The 16531-nt window shown below is 45.1% G+C and overlaps 1 protein-coding gene across 1 annotated transcript in view; it reads right to left on the reverse strand.

The window, feature by feature from the left end:
* The window catches only part of KCNQ3 (potassium voltage-gated channel subfamily Q member 3), a gene marked incomplete at both ends in the record, with an annotated part of 293642 nt that extends 284353 nt beyond the window's left edge, over window positions 1-9289 (reverse strand). The window contains one exon of the mRNA XM_080938898.1: window positions 8901-9289. Within this exon, the coding sequence (XP_080795024.1) occupies window positions 8901-9289 (389 nt within the window). The remainder of the gene's footprint in view (window positions 1-8900) is intronic.
* Between the last annotated feature and the right edge of the window lie 7242 nt (window positions 9290-16531).

The raw sequence follows: 16531 nt of genomic DNA on the forward strand, positions 1-16531 counted from the left end.
CAGTCCCAGGAGCCAAGGAGAAGGCTCCCTGAGAAAAGCTCCTTCCTTCAAGCCTCATGGCTTGAGTTCAAGCATCTGGACTCACAAGGTGCTAAGAGAGAACTGACTCTTGCAAGTTGTTCTCTAACATTCCACAGGAATACTACTGTATACATGCATGTGTGTGTGTGTGCGTGCCCACACACACAGACACACTCACAGACACACACACACACAGACAAACACATACATACACACAGACAAACACACACACAGACACACACACACAGACAAACACATACACACACACACTGGATAGAATACACTCAGTCCTGAAAGTTGCACGGTTAAGATAAGTGATCCTCTCAAGCACCTCTGTTGCCTTTGGAAACATGAATCAACAGTAGATTCTTTACACAGTTCTCTTTCCTTCTCAGGATAAATCCCTTCCTTCACCTCAATGGTGGAAAATTCATATCTGTATAGTTTAACAGAAATGTATCTTGCCAGGGAAATAACCCTTAAAGGAGAGATAATTTTCACTTCACTAGCACTTTTATTCAGAAAAATCATTCTACTTTAGCAGATGCTGGCAAGAATGGGAAAATGGTGGTCGTTCACTGAACATTTAACCTACTACATCCACACAAGGCTTTGAATTGCATGAGCCCACAGTGTGTAGGTAAAGAAGCTGTTTTAAGCTAGTGGCTTATTCAGGGATACTGGGCTAAAACACAGCACAGCCAGGATTCAAAGCCAGTATCTCTGTCACTGGCTCTAATATCCTTGAGACTGGTATTGTGCATGTATATGCAGTGAGAAAAGGAAACATTGCACTATGCACTGTATTGGCTCTGGGAAGTGAAAACTTCAAGGGTTTTAGCATACAAGGTACAAACAGCTAAAACCAGTATCTTCTGCCTCTTCAAACAGTTCAACCCAGCATACACCAGGCTTTAGGTATAAAATTACAGATTCCTTTCTTGAGGCTAAGTCAGACTCTGGTTGGAAATAAGCAAAACCATCACAGTCAGTTATAGATTATCAACTAAGTCAGCAATCAGGACCGAATCCATAGCTAGGCTAGTTGCAAACCTGAAGGGCAAACTCAAAGGCTTATGTTTTTCCTATGAATTTCTCTCCCAGCAGAATAAGGTGTACTTTGTACTGAAAAAGAATTCAAGAAAAAAAAAATCAATGTTGCCATTAGCAACTCAGATCCATGAAGGAGACTATAGGTACCTAGGTGCCAGAGTTTAGGCAAGGGGAGGAAGTGTCTTCCCATCATTTCACACCCAGCCCCTTAGCTTACACTCAGGTGCCTGCTATCTTTGCAACAAAGGTGTGCAAACACAATCTGGAGCCACTAACATGTTTTATGTTATAAATTAATAAGACATATCATTCTCTGAAGGTATCACAAACACAGCTGTCTGTGCTAGTTCAAGAGTCCTTCCTGCTTTGTCTAAGGGAAAGTAGCCATCACAGAACCCAGCATAGAGGTGGTTTCTTACCCTAGAGGAGGCAGGCCTGGGTCAGGCTTCATGGTGATTTTAAGCACTACTTACTCTGTTCTTAGGGAAGAACTCTGAAAGGCTGGCTACCGGAAGATACCTAGAGGCAAAGCCACATATTTGAAGATACTTTTAATTCAGGCCTTTTTTTTTCCCTGAATGAGGATCCTAAATGAAAAATTAATGATGTCAAAAAACACCACAGAACAACAATGGGCTTTCAGGTCTCCAATCATCTTTTACTCAAGAACCACCGAGAAATTAGCCCTATCTGTGAGGTCAGAGTCCCAAGACAATGGCCTCCCTTTATGAACCAAGCATAGGGCATTACTGTCCAGCATCTGCCAGGGGTAGTGATTGCAACATCTACTGTGTACTGCTGACCAAGAGAGTTCTCAGATGTATACTTCAGCCTTAAACTACATGGAGTTAAAGGGGTCATGCTGGGTTGATGAACACAGCCTCCCAATTTAACAGAAGACTGAACCTCAGTAACCCCAGGGTACCGTGCTTGATGGTATACACCTTCAGTCAGTTTCCAACTTCCTATCTGAGTCTGCCACCTTTCCTTAGTTTTACCTTTCATATTTGTCAGAATTTGAGCAATGTGAAAAATCCCAACACAATTTAAAGGAAGAAAACATTTTTTAAGCTTGTGGTTTCAGAGGTTTCAGTGCAGGTGCATCTGAAACTTTGGGGAGGGTTGAGTCAAGACTGAGGACCTAGTGTCCAGCCAGGAAGCAGAGAGAGACAAAGGAGACACCAAGGCAGATCATATAATTCAAGGTCACCCCTGGTGACCTACTTTCTTCAGCAAAATCTCTAAATCCCTAAAGCTTCAACCACTTCCCAAAAGAGCTTCACTAGCTGGTGACCAAGCCTACTGAAGACACTTCAAATTCAAACTGTCATACTCTTTTGTCCAGTTACCCTCGAATTTACTTCCTAAATCATACCTTCTCCACATGAAAGGTAAGTCTGAGACCCAGGAGGTAAAGGGTGATCCTTGGAGGGTGGACTGATGGAAAAAGAATCTCTGTTTATTTCTCAAGCTCAGAAACACTATGTATAAGGACAGACACTGTATGCCTGCCTGTCCTACCATTTTTTCTCGAAAGAAAGTAGTTGGAATGAAAATGTCTAAAAGGAGTTCACAAAAAAGGGAGTAATAGAGGACAACTCGCTCAAGCAATCACTAACACTTAGGCTTCCGCCAAGTTGTCATCATTAGGATAGTTCTGAATGCTGCCAAAGGAAAACTTAGAGGGACCAGAGAGTATTTAATAGGACTCTCATAGAGTACTGGGTTAATGGAAGAAAGAAGAGGAGGTATCAGCAGTGGGCTGCCCACAGAAAGAGTGGTCCTCTTCAACAGGTGGTTACCCAGAGCCACATACATGAGTCTAATCACTCAGCCTGCAGCTACCTTAGGTATTCATGTATGATGCAGGGCAAGAGTAGCCCAGCTTGCTCTTGACACATTCAGAGCAAATAATCTTTCTGAGACGCAATGGAAGACCTCATCACAGAGGACTGCACTTTGGGTGGGATTTAGGTTTCTCAGAAGACATCTGCAAAGCCAGAGGAGAGAGGCTGTAGTGATAACCCTCCCACTGTGACCACCTTGTGGAGGAGCACAGGTCACGTTAGCCATAGACAAAGACCTGTGTTCTATTTTGCTTCTCTTCTGCTGTGAAAAAACACTGACTACAGCAACTTGGGGAGGAAAATATTCATTTCATCTTACATCTTATGGTCCATCATTGAGGGGAGTCAAGTCTGTCTGTCTTTGTTTGTTTGTTGATTTAACTGGCATCACCAAGAGAAAAAAAATCTGTAATGGATCTATGTAGGATGAAGTAATGTACACAGTGGGGGCTAGGACTGGGGGAAAGGAATAGAAATGCAAAATTTGATAGCACTCAGTGGTTTCCCATTGAAACACAACTCAGAATTCTAAGTCTTGTTGGATTTTACCCCAGATATCCAAGAAGACAACAGAAAGAAATGAACTTAAACCCTGGTGACAAATTGACAAAGAAGCCCTTGGCTTGTCAGCTCCTTTGGCTCCAGAGAAGCAGATCTGGGCATCTGTGAGGAGGTGCCTACTCTTAGTGTCATGGTGACTTAATCAGTAAGCGGGGTACCCTGACATTGAGCAGATGGTGGTGCATGAAGCCCAGGATGTGACAGCACCAACTAGAAAAACAAAAATGAAGATGTGGTGTTACTAATCTTCAGTTAGCTACTTTAAAATATGGCTGAGCTCTTACGGGTTCCCAATGATATATTATGAGTCTTGAAGGAAGAGAAAGGAGAAAAAGAGGCACAAAGCCTGAGGTCTTGAGCAGGAGGAAGCCAACACCAGAGCCTAAGAATAGGGTGCTCTGTAACTGTAAGGAATTATTCATTATTCACAGATTGTATTGAGAATCAACTATATTCTTGGATTATCGGGCAATTTGTTATTTGAAGAAAACATTGCAAAGTCTTCTAATAGTTCTGTGAGTTAATGTGATATTCTAGCCCACAAGACTACAAACTCATGATGCTATGGTCTGAAGGTCTGATGTTGCAACTTCATGACCCATGGGATAGTATCAAGAGGGGGAACCCTTAACAAATGATGATGTCATAAAAGTTCCTCCCCTTCTCAGTAAAATTTACACATTATGAAAGAAGTGCCATGTGACTGGTCCTCCCACAGTGGACACAGTCATGAAGACATCCTCTTGGAAGCAGAGACCAAATCTTCACCCAGCTAGGAAACTGTCAGGCTCTAGAATTCCTAGAATTATGTTCTTTTCTTTGTACATTGCCCAACCTATGTTGTTCCAAGTCTCTGTCTCCAGAAGAGAAAACCCGCAACTTATCTCCACTGATAGGCACAGGCCTGAAACTCTTGGAGGGCTTGGTTGAAAAGCCCTGAAACAAGCAAGTGACTACACCAAGTTGCAGTATCCTTTGCATCACATATCAGCCATCAGAGGACAAAACCTAATGCTGTTAATGGTGGCATGATCCACACAGAGGATGCAGCCATCTAAGAAGACACATTCTATTTATCCAAAGATTCTCAGCTTGGCTTCAAAGACTCAGCTTCGAGAGATGTTTGTAATTGGTGCATGTTTGGATATCAACAAAAGTGCCAAATTAAATGAAGGGAAATTTATGGAGCCTCAACCCTACAGAAGACCTACAGGGTACTGAGTGGAGCAACAGAGGTAGTTGCCCAAGGAAGAGTACACCAGTTGGTTAACCAGTGCCAAATGGTCAATTTAAAAAAAAATACATAAAAGTGCCACTATACAGGCTAGACAGGTTATATTTAGCAATACATATGCCTATACAGATACATATATGCATTTAGTAACAACTGATGAACTAGGAAGTCATGGATTTGAAGGAGACCAAGAAGGGGGCTATGGGAGAGTTTGGAAACAGGAAAGGGAAAGGAGAAACACTGTGATTAAAAGAGAATCTCAAAAATAAACAACAAAATACTATTGGCTGTTGAAATTATCACCTTACCCACTCCTAATGCAACTCAAGAAGATTGAAAATGTCCTCAAAGCCAGGAGAAGGTAAGGAGTCAATAAAGAGAAAAATGAAGCGAGGTTGTCATAGAGTAGGTTAGGTATGGACTTGACGGGGAGAAAAGATGGTAGATTATACATGATTAGGAGGTGCCAAAAAGGAGGACATATTTGTCCAATCTCTTTGTTTACCTATATAGATGTTTTCCATCAACCCCTGAGTAAACTCTACAGGCTAAGACCACAAGCCAGGCCCTTTCTGTTCAGGAAAGGAGCTAGACAAATGGTTCTAAGCAACCAGCCTTGCCTGCCAGTTGCTTGAAGTCAGCCTCTCTTAGAAAACAGCAGCAGGTGTTTTACCAGAGCCTGTCCCTTTGGTTTGCTAACAGGTGGCAAGGGAAAATACCCAGCTGGCTGCGAAGACATGGCCAGGGCAACAAGATGCCTTCAGAGTGCCAAGCTAGCTCCAATGCCAAGATGAAGACAGCATCCTTCCACTGACAGGCTCAGGACAATGACAGTATCAGGTATATGTGACTTCTAAGTAGATCCTTATTCAATATCAACTAAATATAGAGTACTTAATGCTGGCTTATTATATTCATAATTGCTAGTTTACACATGGGGGCCATTCTTCAATGGTGTAGTACCACCATCCACAGCTTCCTCTCATTCCTTCTTCCATCCTGCAAAGCCATATATGCAAACTCAGATACCAGCATGTCCTGTGATATCAGTTTGCCGTAGCCTAAGACAGGGCTGCAGTGATCTTTTCTTGAAGCCAAGCAAGAGTTCCGCCTTGTTCATCCCCCAAAGCCCAACATTTCCAAGGACTATTTATTCTCTTCTTAAAGCCCTGTGGTGCTGACTCCAGCTGCTTATTGTTGCCTCCGTTTTAACAGTAAAGCTGTTACAGCAAAGTCTTGATTAACTAGAATCCTGAGAGAATTCCACCATGTATCCACACAGCAAATGCTTACTAAGTATCTATCCTGGCTTCTATGGTCTTCCAGGGATGAGAATAAAAGGAAAGAAATAGGGAAAAAACATACACCCCACTTTCACTCTCAAGCTGGTTTTGGATTCATGGGGCAGAGAAGTAAGCACATCTGCTGGAAGCATCACACATAATTCTATGGCTGGAGAAGACAGGGGAGCAGCTTGAGCCCAGCCAGATGGAAGTCTGGGAAAAGGTTCCTGGAGAAGGTGAACCAGCTCTGTGCCAAGGTGAAGGTGCAGAGCTGGGAGCAAGGAATGGGCCTTGGAGACATAGGAAGCAAGGTGGGAGGAATGATTGATTTTTAACTTTTATATTTAGGATGGAGGAGAGAAAGAAACCTCACTTGACAGGCCTGGTTAATTTACAGAAGAAAGAGAGCACACTGAACTCTGAGCTCACGGTCAACCGAATTTCTTGGTCCTCTCCTGCCATGAGCTACAGCCCAGCAGAGGATAATGGGCACTTCACAGTCTGAATTTTAAAATCCTGCAAAATCCTGAATCATCAATGAACATTCAGCTGTGTTTCCTTGTCCAGGCTCCTCCGGAGCCTGAGGAGGGATGTAAAATACATCCACTTAGTAAGCTTGTCTATGTATCAGGAATCCAAAAAGAGCTTTTCTCTAAAGCATCTTTCACCAGAGGCCACAAATCCAAGCCCCAGCCCAGCCCACCTCACATTTTCCTAACAGTGCCTCTTAGGTTCTGATTGGATCCCGGTTTGATTTCCTTCTTGAGCTGGGAAACTGATTACCAAGAGCCTTGCACTGCCAATGATCAATGGGCATCCAGCAATGTTCAGCAAAATGCCCTAAGGGTTAAAAATGGGATCTGAGTGCAACAGGAAACCCAGATGTGAGGGTTAGAACCATTCTCCTGCAACGCTCGACAATTGGTTTTATCTCTTGCAGTTCTCAATTTTCCATCCATGCAGCATAAGTTACAATCATTACCTCATTGTGGTCATGTGAGAAATACATAAAATTTGTATACATCTGACACTTCTAACGGTCTTAAGTTTTTTTAGGTCTTCTCTGGGAAACTCTGGCTATAGATTTGGCACGTACAAATTGTATGAACAATTATATAGTAAAATAGCATTGTGGCTGTTTTTATAATAGGCTTTATCTATTCTCTCTGCAGACTGGGCAAGGTAAGGCTTCAGAGTCCAGCTAGAAAAGGTGGGAGGAGAAGGAAAAAATCTCAAGCTTCAGTAAAATCCCGGGTTCCAATGCCATTAAATACTCAGTGAACACAACTTTATGCAAAGGAATATGGGATGTGCATTCAGATAATTTGTTCAGCTCTTTAAAACTACATATTCCCTAGCATTTAATTCATTTCAATCTGAACATGGCACTAGAGACCAAAGAATGGATGCCAGTTAAGTCTCATGTCACTATTAAACAGCACATGTTAAGCTTTGGATCAGGCTTGTCCAACTGAAATTCAAGTCCCTGGCAAGTTACGTCATCCTTATTCTTACTGCTTCCTGAGTTTTCAGGGATGCATGTTCTCAACGCTTTTGTAACCTAAAAAAAAAAAAAAAAAAAAAAAAAAAAAAAAAAAAAAAAAAAAAAAAAAAAACCTGTTGCACAAAGCTGAGGTTCTGTGTGGACGCCCCACCTGGTGGCCAAACCAGGAAAAGCTCTTCCAACCTTAAAAGACAGGCAGGTACTTAACAAACTGAAGACATCCCCTGACTTCTTCCTTGTCAGTTAAGGGTCAACTGGAGGAAAATCAACTGCTTTAAGTTGAAAGAGTCACGGTCTTAGTGTATTTCCTACCCCAAACCCTGGCATCCATACAGCTTCCTAAGCCAAAACTAAGAAGTAGATGGTAGCAAGAAATGCCCTGTCACACACATCCAAGGTGCTGTGACATTCAGGATTTCAGTCCTGGGCGAGGAATCCCTCTGATAGTACCCTCTTGTCCTCCGTAAATACAGGTGTGTATTTCACATCCCAGGAATCAGCACACCTGGAGTTCCATTTTTCTTCAGGGCTAGCATTTTCCTTCTGGGCTAGCATGGAGGTTATTTCTAGAGGAGTCCCAGGGGACAAACTTCCCACCGGGACTCTCAGGTGTCCAATGCTGTTATCAGCCAAGCCAATAGATGGGCAACAGTTAAACCTACAGAGATAGTAGAACCTAAACTATGAGATGCTGAATAGTGATATCCCAGCATTAAATAGCTTCCTTCACCCCATCTCTGGTTCTGCTAAAGGCCAATCCTTTAGACTAAGCTTGGAAATCCCGCCCCTTTTCTATTCGCCTATTCATTTTACTTAAAGAACACAAAGACCTGCATTTTGGACTGGCTAAGCCCTCAGTTAGAGCAAAACCCATTCCTTTTGGACATCAGCATCCAGTCCAAGGAAGGGTAGCACATTCGTGTCACACACACACATACACAAGCATATGTGCACCATTATGGGCAGCGTGCACCACTATTATCCTCAACTCTGGGATATATCATCTATCCCAAGAAGAACGGGTGCTTATGGAAGAGCCGGTTTTATCCGACTCAACTGCTTCATGAGAAATATCATCTAATTCTTTTAAGCTTTCATGTTAACATCCTAGAATGTACCATAAAGGCGCACCTGCGCACACTCGCCAGTTCAAATCTCCAAGTAAGCTTGAAAACCATGTTTGGTGTATTTAAGCGTAATGACCCAGGCACCTAGAGCACTCAGTCACACCGCAGAGAACCGTGGGCTAAGACCAGACTGGTGTCCCTCCACCCCTAGCCCAAACCAGAGAGCGCTTCTGAGTGGCCAAAGACACGAACACTTCCTTAAGCTCCAGCCCTGACCCAAACCCTAAGGTGCACAGCCGCCAAGGGGCGCCCCAGCGGCCAGGTACTCACACAAGCGCGTGGTAGAGCAGCGCCCAGCCCCGCGGTCTCTCCAGAGCATCATAGATCAAAGTTTGGATGCGCCTGTACTTGGCGTTGTTCCTCTTGACTGGGCGGCTCAGGGGGGTCTTTGCCAGGAGCCCGATGCCCTGCGGGGTCCTCCTCTGCCCCTCTTCACGGCCACCGCCCTCCAGCAGCAGGGTCCCGTCTTTGTCGGCTCCGGCCCCTAGCGCCAAGGTGACTTGCTCCACGTCTCCTGGCGCCAGCCCCACTTTCCGCTCCTCGTCGCCGGCCACCGCCGAGTCCCCTCCAGCGGGGTTAGCGGCCCCGCCGCCTCCGCCGCCCCCTTCGCCGCCGCCCCCGCCGGCCGCCCCCGCTGCCCTGCGAGCCTTGAGCCCCATCTGCCTCGCCCCCACCGGGCGCTTCGCCTTCTCCGCTGCTGCTCCGGGAAGAAGGAGCGCTTGGGGTACGTGGACGAGGCGGCGGCGGCGGCGGCGGCTGCAAGCCCGGGAACTCCAATGCCATGATCCGCGCGCCCCTCCCCGCCCACCCCCCCAAAAGCAGGCAAAGGCGGGCCTCCCGGGGAGCAGCGGAGGTCGGATGGGGAGTCAAGGGGTCACATTCCGAGCGGGTCCCCTGTGGGACCCGGAGAGGCGCGGGAAGCCGGGGTCCGCGGGGAGCCCGGCGAGGGCGCGCGAGGTTGGCGCGGTGGCGCTAGGGCGCGCGACGACTGGAGCCTGGCACCGAAGCTCCAGGGAGGCGGCGGCGACGGCGGCACCCGGGCCGGCGAGCCCGAGACAGCATCGCAGTTTATTTACAAGCCCTGTGCCAGCCGCCCTCCCGCCCGCCCGCCTGTCACACGCGCCGCCGCCTCCTCCCTCCTCCCCGCTCCCGCCCGCGCCCAGCCCGCTGCTCCAGCCCTAGCCCCGCTGCAGCGGCAGTAGCGGCAGCTGAAGCAGGCGCGCCCCGGGAGGAGCGCTCACCACCCGCAGAGCTCTTAAGTTCCCTCCCTCCTTCGCAGAGGTGGGGCTCCAACGTCCCGCCCCTTGGTTGCGGGAGTCCCAGGCGGCGCCTCGCCTCTCCCCGCTGCCCCCCTACCCAAGACAGCCTTTAAGACCAGCATCACCAGGGCTGTGAGGCCTCTACTGCCCGCTTCTGCTGGGTCATGAATCCTCAGGCGGTGAAGCGGGAGCTCCCCAGACCCCGTGGGCGTTGGGGTTTTCCCTAGGCAAGAGGAGAAAATAAAAGGGGCTGGGCAGAGACTGAGTCTGCAGCTTTTTGTTCGGTCTCCACCTGCCACCTCCTTTGCTTGCCTTTGGAGGTAAAAATTCAAGTTGCTGAGTTAGATATATATGCTCACATCTCTCCCACTGTCTGGCTCGTTAATGGGAATGTTCCTGTTCTGGGCTCAAGGGGTTACTGTTTCTGGTAGTTTGGGGGTAGCCCCCTGTAAGTATAGGTTGGAAGACAGCTGCGAAATGCATGTGAACACCAGAATCAGTACCCTAAATTTCTGCTTGGCTCCTAAATCCTGCTGCAGGCAAACCAGTCATGCCCTCTGACCTCATTAGGATCCTTCAGGGAAATCACTGAATCCATGAGCAGTTTATCCTGAGACAGGGTGGTGCTCTCCACCAAAGGTTTGAAACCATTAAATTCCTAAAACTTGGATCACAGATAGAAGGCCAGAACTAAAGCAAGTATGAGCCAAATTATTCCCAGTGTGGCAACTGAATCACAGGGGCCATCGAAGTCTGTGACTTGGGGTGCTGGTCCTGGGAGGCCCCACTAAGGAGATGACATCTTATGGTGAGATACAAGTGGCAAAGTGGGAACAGTTAAAACAGTGTCTAGAAGAGCCTTCTAGATAGCAGAGTGGAGGAGAAACTTGGTTCTGGCTTGCTGATGGCAGAGGAAGCTATCTGGTCTGTCATTGGCACCATTGGCAGAGGGCAGATGCCCCATCACTTACCACAGGCAGGTTAGGGAAGCCCTCCTACTGCCCTGGTCTACCATGACTCCTTGCTACCTAGTCTTGTAGGGTAGAGAGGACAAGATAGTTGTGAGCAAGGTTGAGGATCCAGCCTCGGTCTACAGGAAAAAAGCAGGTGCCTGCTTGGGAAAGTTGAATGAGCAGGGCCAAAGAGAAGCTGAAGAGTGGGGGTGTCTTAGAGCTTTACTGCTGTGAACAGACACCCTGACCAAGGCAACTTGTACAAAGACAACATTTAATTAGGGCTGGCTTACAGGTTCAGAGGTTCAGTCCATTATCATCAATGTAGGAGCATGGCAGCATTTAGGTAGGCATGAGGCTGGAGGAGCCCAGAGGACTACATTCCTAACAGCTAGGAGAAAAGTCTCAAAGCACATCTCCAGCAATGCCACACCCCCAGATAGTGCTGTTCCTAGGTCAAGCACATTCAAACCATCAGAGCAGGCAACCGTAGAGTGGGGAAGGACAGGGAAGGGAGGAGCCTCCAGAAGGTTTTCTAGACAGGAAAGTGTCGGTGTGTAGCATTGACACAGCAATGAACTGGTTGTAGGGCTAGAATACTTTCCCCAAAAGCTGACTGTAGTATGAGAATGAAACAGAATTGGAAGACTCCTGGCCATCCTCAGTAGAGAAAGATGTTTATTGGTTAGATGGAAGGCATGTGCCTGAAACAGCCTATGTGAGGTGACCTTTGTTCAGAGCAGGGCATCCCCGGTCCTTTATAAGTGAGTTAGAGATCCAGGATGAGAAAAGGCTAAAGGAGAAGGAATTCTTAGAAACACTCTCACACACACACCAGGTAACACGCCCCAGCCTGCCTCTTGGATACCTCACCATTCATCCCTCACCACACACATGTGACTCTGCTGTAGACTGTTAGGAGTGTATCTCTCCGGGATCTGTGTGTTGAGATTTGATCCCCATTGAGAAATACTTGCAGAGTGGCAAATTAAGTTAACCCCTGCTGTTTGGGATCCAATCAAGATTACAAAAGACAACAGGGTGAGGCCACCATAACACAACCTTGGTGACTTTGTATGGATATATATATATATATATATATATATATATATATATATATATACACATACATACATACATACATACATACATACAGAGAGAGAGAGAGAGAGAGACTAGTGTCTGACCCAGTTCAACATCAGACACCTACAAAACAATCCTCCCTTATATAGAAATAGCCTTTTGAAAATTGCCCTTCCTTACCAATTCCTTCCTATTTTAATTGCCTTTTTTGTGTTTCCCACTCGTTTGCCACTACCTACAGTTATTGTGCTTTTATTTTGTTCACTATTTCCTGTTGTTTTCTTGTTATGGTTTGACTTCCATGTGTCTTCCACAGATTCATGCGGAAGCACCTGTCCCCCATTTGGAGGCTTTATCTTGGGACACTTAGGAGGAGGTGAAATTTAACTGGAGGAAGTAAATCATTGGGGGCTGAGTTCTTGATGCATTCCATTCATCATTCATTTCTGTACCTCTCTGTGCTTCTTGTCCACCATTAGGTCAGAACTCTGAGGTCATGCTCCTATTACCCCCCTACTGTGATGTTCAGACACCTGGGGCCAAGAAACTATGGACTGAACCCTCTGAAGTGAAGAGCTGAAGGACATCTCTCCTCCCTTCGGATGTTTATCAGATCATTTTTCACAGTGATGAGAAAAGTAGCTAATATGCCCACTAAACAAGATCAAGACCTAAACATCCTACAAGTAGATGTCCTGGGATAGCTTCTTCATTCCCAAATAAAGCATAAGTAAGTGATAGGTAAAGAAGCTGGGTCAAGCCACCAGCACATAGTCAACATATATTTTTATGTGAAAATTGTAGTCATTTTGTTTTGTTTAATTGGGAAAGTCTCTTTGCTTAGTAAGGCTTAGTAATTTCAAATTAATGAACCTCAGGTCATACATAAAAGGACAGAAAAAAAAGATAAGACAACTGGTCTTAATTGTTCACTTGAGTCACCTGGTAAAAATCAACCTCAATTGTGGAATTGCTGCCACCAGATTGGCCTGTGGGCATATCTGTGGACATCTTGGGTGCTAATCAATGTAGGAATACTCATTACACTATGGGCAGTGCTGTCCTTAGTCAAGTGGCTCTGTGCCATGTAAGAAAAGTAGCTGAAGGTAAACCTGGGAGTAAGCAGAATTTCTGCCATGGTTTTCATATCCAGCTCCTGCTTTGGCTTCCATCAATGATGGACTATAAAGTGAAATAAACCCTTTCTTCTCCTAGATGTTTTTGTTAGTGTTTTATCATAGCAACAGGAATGAAGCAAGGGCAGAAGCATAAGCTTTTATTACTTAGCATTTAATAAAATAACATTAAAAAATGGCACCTTGGACTTTTTAGTACATGAAGAGTTTTGGTGGAAACACAAAGGCTTTTGCCTTGCCTCTCATAAAGGATGAAGCAAACTCAATATCAAAGTTACGACTCTGATCCAATTAAACCTAAGAGTAGAGGAACTGCCAGGTAGCTGAGTCTGGAACATTGATTTATTTCAATGGTTTTATAATCCAATGGAGAATACTGTTCAGATTTCTAAGAGAGGGTTTTAGAAATGTCATAAAAGGCACAATGCGCAGTAAGTATCATTTCAGGGGCTATGTAATCACAACACAGTGCAGATTTTAGCTAAAGGCAACCACATATCCCAGGTCTCTAAAGTCCCTGGGATCCTGATGTGCCAATGGGATACAATAGCAAGACAAACAGTGACGGTGTATCAAAGAATAGCCTGAGTTACAGCTCAAACAAGAAAACATTCTAGCATCCTCTACTTTTGAGTCCCAGTCCATCTTGTGATAATAAAATTCCAGTCACTTGCTAGTCCTCAAATGTTTCATCTCTTTCTTTTCTGAATACTTTTGATTTTCATAATAGTCCAGTTGTTCTTGCTCTAACAAAAACATCTAAAACTGGGAACCATATAAAGAAAAGATTTCTTTAAGCTCATTGTTGTTGGCTAAAAGTCCAAAACGTCATTTTTGGAAGACAGAACCAATAGGGCAAGCCCATCAATTCAGCCTCAAGTACGGGAATCTAGACTCAGAAGCAACATGTAGAAGGAAAGATGTATTTGGGCTTACATTTCCATAGAGATAAGAGTCCATCAAGTCAGGACTATATTGCAACAGGCATGGTTGCATAAAGCTGACAACACATATCTGCAGATGCAATCAGGAATCAGAGAGCCCAGACAGCATGTAACTGAGGCTTTAAACATCCAAAGTCTATCTCCAGTGACATGCATCCTCTAGCAAGACTCCACCTCCCAAAGGTTCCACTGCTAAACACTGCCATCTACTGGGCACCAAGTTTTTATATATCTGAGCCTATGAAGCACATTCTCATTCAACCCACAGACTCCACTGGCTGGGATACTGCAAGATGGATGGCAGGCAGTACAATGGCAGGGGAGCATTTTCTCATTCCTGGGTGAGAAGCTTCAGCAAATGAGTAACTAAATATCTGATGTCAAGAGTAACTTGAAGCATAGAATGGAGAGAGCTGTACTCCTAAGACATTACGTTTGTCACTTTTGAGCAAGTTGCTGGACTCATACCTGGTCTGAAGACTGCATAGCAAGACAGGAAGTCAAGAGTTGGAATGAAAGTCTTAGCTAGGGTTTTACTTCTGTGAACAGACATCATGAGCAAGACATCTTTTATAAGGACAACATTTAATTGGGGCTGGCTTACAAGTTCAGAGGTTCAGTCCATTATCATCAGGGCAGAAACATGGCAACATCCAGGCAGGCATGGTGCAGGAGGAGCTCAGAGTTTAACATCTTCATCTGAAGGCTGCTAGCAGAATACTGGCTTCTAGACAGCTAGGATGAGGATCTTAAAGCCTACACCCACAGTGTCACACTCTGAAAAGGCCACACCTACTAGAACAGGACCACGTGTTTTAATAGTGCCATTCCCTGGTCCCAGCACATACAAACCCTTAGAGTTGCCATTCTTCAACAATATTCTAGATAGAGCAAACAAGTGCTTCACAAGGTTCATCTTCATCCTTTCTGAGGGCAGTTCCACCAGTGACCTAATGACTTTTCAATAGCACCTTAAAGGTTCTACCCCATCTTCACATGTGGGATCAAACTTCTAACTCATGAATTTTTTTCAGTACAAAATATACAAAACATCAGAATTTGCAATTTTTTCTAATCTTTACTTCATATACAGAATATGAATATAGAATACAGATGGCCAAAGAAAGTGCCTTCTAGAAATGAACAGTAAGGGAGAGAACCAAAGACTTTCTATGAGCCTCTGACTTTTCCTTCAGAATTTTTGCTTTGGGTTGCAAAGATCAAGTGGTGGGAAGGTTCTCTGAACATGGTTACTAGAACTTCAACCAAATGAGCAGGACAAAGGTTCAGAGCCATGGGCACAAAAAATAAATAAAAATAAAAAAACAAATCATATTATTGCAAACCAAATTTAAATCAACTTGCATTGTACTTACACATACACATAGACACACGCACATAGACACACACACACAGACAGACACACACACAGACACACAAAAACACACACAGACACTCACAGAGCAAAGACACACACACAAACAGACACACAGACAGACATACAGACACAGAGACAGACACACACAGACAGACAGACACACACACACTCAGACAGACACACAGACAGACACACACACACACATACACAGACAGACAGACACACAGACACACAAAGACACATAGACACACACAGAGACAGACAGACACACACACACACACACTCAGACAGACACACAGACAGACACACACACACATACACAGACAGACAGACACACAGACACACACAGACACATAGACACACACAGAGACAGACACACACACACACAGAGACAGACACATACAGACAGACAGACACATAGACAGACACACACACACATAGACAGACATACACACAGACACACACAGACAGACACAGACACATAGACACACATACACACAGAGACACACAAGCACACACACACACACACACACACACACACTGTAAAGTAAAATTTAGGGGAAAACAGAAAGCACAAATGAAGTAAATTGCAATGATCATAAGTTGTCATCTTGTCACCACAGACACTGTTAATATTCTGTCAGTGATAACTGCCAAAGCAACCACAGAATGCAAGTGACAAAGAGCAACACTGAGCCTTTATTCTTTCCCTGACAAAGAGCCAGCCATCAAGGTGAATAGCCGGGTCCTTACATTCAGGAGCAGGAGTGGGAAAGAGACACATCTCTGCGGAGAATGGAATCCTCTGTTCATGAGTCCTCTGCTAATGCCCTGTCACACACTTTGAATGCATTTACTTAGTCAGCGTCAAAGAATAACCCACATGGCCACTTCTTCTCAACTACATATTCCCCAGATGGACCTGGGTACTAATCACCTCCAAGAGGAGTTGGGGAAACACTGGTCTTTCTGAATCCAGGGAGAGTACCTCTTTGTTAAGAGAGACATGGGCGTGGTGGTTACGTGAGAACTACCCTTCACAAACTGTGTTTGAATACTTTCCTGCCATGTGGCGGTGTTGTTTAAGAAGGTTATGGAGCTTCTAGAACTTAGCACCCCACTAGAGTAAGTACATCACTTGGGGCCAC

The sequence above is a fragment of the Micromys minutus genome (assembly GCF_963924665.1).
Source record: "Micromys minutus genome assembly, chromosome: 27".
Lineage (NCBI taxonomy): Eukaryota > Metazoa > Chordata > Mammalia > Rodentia > Muridae > Micromys > Micromys minutus.